Consider the following 3,105-nt stretch of genomic DNA (forward strand, 5'->3'; position numbering starts at 1 on the left):
ACACTTGGCCATGGGTCACATTTGGTGGTGAGGTCCCTTACTCCATGGGACCAACACTTTCCCTGGGGAGTGCAGTCGCTCTCTTCAGACATTCCCTAGGTCAGGGTGGTCCTTCCTGAGCGCATCCATATCCTTCGTGAAGGATTGAGAGCCCTTCTGGGACTCTGGCTTTGTGCTGGTGTGCACAGAAATAGCCTGATCTATCCGGCTGTGCTGTGCTGGAGCTAAGTGAAGCCACGAGATCACTCTGTTTCTGACCCAAAGGGACTGGAGACCCTGCTGACAGGGTTCCCCTAGCAGGAGAGATGCTGTCAACTCCATCGTTTTTTCTCCATCTCCATAGATTGAGCAAGAGCCTTGACCGCCTGGGCCCAGAGGTCTTCTTCTGGCAGAGCAAGATCAGCGAGGTGCTGGGCGGCAGCGGTTACAACTCGGATCGGCTCAGCACACCGTACATCCCCCAGCTGACGGGTACGCACCACCCTGGGGCATCCTGGAGAACTGGGGGAAAACTGGTCCCTCGCTCTGCACAGTTAATGGGGGCGTGAAGTTCTTGTGCTACACGTGGGCATGGTGTTTTTCTGCCCTCCTTTAGAGCTGTAGCCTTGGGGAAACCGAGGCACAAAGCAGTGAATCTGAAACTTGCTGGGGTTGCCATGTGCATGGCTGGATGGATGGAAGGAGCAACGGAGCCCACTGGGCTTGGCTCAGTCCTCAGTTCTGCTGGTTTGGCTGAATTTGGGGGAATGGCTCAGCAGCTGGACTGCTACCCTAGGGATGGGATGTGAGGCCATGTTCCCTGGGAGCTGCCTGTGCTCCCCCTGCTGCCCCTGGGGTGGCAGCGATTAGCTCTTCTGCCCTTTCTCTTCCTCCCCAGATGAAGATCGCTTGTCCAAGAGGAAGAGCATTGGCGAGACCATTTCCCTGCAGGTCGAGGTGGAGTCGAGAAACAGTCCTGAGCGAGAGCAGGTACCACGTTAGGCCAGAGCTGCAAAGGCTACCTCCTCCCTGCTTTTAGCAGCCTGATGGCCTGCAATTAAGCCCTCCCTAATTCTTCATTTGGCTGCACACAGAATTGCTCTGCTGGCTGCGAGCTCAGGGGCCCATAACTCAGCCCTGGCGTGTCTGGCAGTGAGCGGGGTCAGAAAGACCCAGGCTCCCCCAGTGCTGCCCTCCAGGTGCTGACACGTCCCAGCCTGCAAGGGAAGCAGCATAGCAGGAAGGGTCTCCCACTGCTGTTTGGGTGGAAAGTCTTTGTTTTCCCTGTATGTGTATTTCTTTGCAATGGGAGCCTTCGGTGGGGTGTAAAGCCTGGCTAGTCCAGCCTGAAAAAAAAACCAAAACATTTTAAAAGTGCAGGTTGCCAGGAAAGGTATCCCTGATCTATAAGGACAGACTATGTTCTGGTGCAAGAATACAGCCTAGGACACTGGTTCTGGGTTGCTGTGACCCCAGAATGGTGTCCTGTGCTGTGTGTTGAGCATCAGCTGCTTTTCTCCTTCCTCTAGAGAGCGCCAGCAGAAGAGATCACGTACGAGACACTGAAGAAGGCGATAGGTAAGCAAGGGAGCCAACCGTGGTAGGGAGAGGTGGAGGCTGGCGTGGTGTGTCTGTGTGGGTTCTGTCACCCCTGTGTCTGTATACGCCGCCGATGGCAGCATCACGCTCACGTCACAGGGTGGTTGGGCTCTGGGGGTGTCCCCGGGGGGCCGGTGCCAAAGCCAGAGGCTGGACACCCTCTCCTTGGCCTTCTAGTGATGCCCAAATCCACGCTGTCTGCTGGGGAGGTGGGGATGCGGCACGGGGCGGTCTCTGCGGGTGGGGAGCAGCTGAGAGCCATCTCCCCTCTGCTTCAGTAGACAGCGTCGCCGTGGAGGAGCAAGAGCGAGAGCGGAGGCGGCAAGTGGTGGAGAAATTTCAGAAAGCCCCGTTTGAGGAGATCGCCGCCCACTGCGGTGCCCGGGTGAGTCGTGGCTGTGGCACTCTCAATCCCTGTGGCCGCTCTGCTGGGGAGAGGAGGAGGGTGACAACGTGGCTCTGACTTTTGCCAGGCCACCCTCCCCCTGCTCCGGTGACAGCCGACGGCAGCCGAAAACCCGCTGCTGGAGCGCGTGGGGTGCCTGACCACACGGCCAGCGCTGGCTGCAGAGCAATGGGAGCCGCCTGCGACCCCCATCAAGGAGGCTCATGTGCTGGGGATGGGTGCCAGCCTGGGGCGGGGGCCTTTGGGATGGCAGCGGGGACAAGAGCTGCTGGGAGCAGCCTCTGCTTTGTTTGCCCCAGTGGTGTGGCACTGGGGAGACCTGCAATGGTGTAGGGGTGCGTGTTTTCTGCACCAGGCTCTGCCTCCTCACCAAACCTCTCTCTAAACCCCCTCCTTCCATCTCTTGTGTTCCAGGCCACCACCAAGCCCCTCCGGCACCATCACAGCCGCCTACGGCCAGCCCCAAAACCACTCCATCCCAGTGTACGAGATGAAGTTCCCAGACCTGTGCGTGTACTGAGAGCAGCCGTGCTGGTAGGGCAGAGCCACCGCTGCACAGCTCGCACCAAAGGACCTCTTGGGGAGAGACTGCTGACCCTGCGGGGAGCCGCATCCTCGTGCAGGAGGGGTGGGGACACGGACGCCAAGGCCACCCCAAGATTTGTTGGCACCACAAACCCGTCTCCCGTACTTTATTTTGTGACTCTCTGCCTCCGCAGCCACGTTTTGCAGCGGTTGGTGGCGCAGGAGGCTGGGGGCACAGCGGCGTGGGGAGGTGGGTGGTTGCTCTGACCTCCCACTCCTGTTTCTTTTTTTGGGAAGGGGAGAGGAGATGCTCTGGCTCTGGACGGAGCACGTTGGGTATGTACATCTTCCCCGCATAAAGCAAACCCGTTCCCTGGGGAATCCCTTCCCACATCGTCTGTCGGCCACGTCGAGAGCCCCTGGCAAGGAGCAGGGCTGCAGCTGGAGGGGTGAGGCTGTAAAAGGCAGGAGGGGGTCTGGGGTGCGGCATGCTGGAGCCTGGGGCGGCCCCCAAACCCAAGCTGGTGCCTGAGGCAGGGTGCTGGAGGGGGGACGGTCCCCATGTCCAATTCCTGGCCTGTGAGCCTGCGTCTTCC

General features: G+C 59.5%; 1 protein-coding gene across 1 annotated transcript in view; it reads left to right on the top strand.

Annotated features, from left to right (window-relative positions):
- EFR3B (EFR3 homolog B) overlaps nt 1-2,904 on the top strand; it is a 55,952-nt gene extending 53,048 nt beyond the window's left edge. The window contains exons 19-24 of the mRNA XM_035900725.1: nt 344-471; nt 878-969; nt 1,509-1,557; nt 1,860-1,967; nt 2,137-2,215; nt 2,399-2,904. Of these exons, the coding sequence (XP_035756618.1) occupies nt 344-471; nt 878-969; nt 1,509-1,557; nt 1,860-1,967; nt 2,137-2,215; nt 2,399-2,504 (562 nt within the window). The 3' untranslated portion in view covers nt 2,505-2,904. The remainder of the gene's footprint in view (nt 1-343; nt 472-877; nt 970-1,508; nt 1,558-1,859; nt 1,968-2,136; nt 2,216-2,398) is intronic.
- The last annotated feature ends 201 nt before the right edge of the window (nt 2,905-3,105 follow it).

Source organism: Egretta garzetta, unplaced genomic scaffold, assembly GCF_000687185.1.
Source record: "Egretta garzetta isolate BGI_Z169 unplaced genomic scaffold, ASM68718v1 scaffold218, whole genome shotgun sequence".
In the NCBI taxonomy this organism is placed as follows: domain Eukaryota; kingdom Metazoa; phylum Chordata; class Aves; order Pelecaniformes; family Ardeidae; genus Egretta; species Egretta garzetta.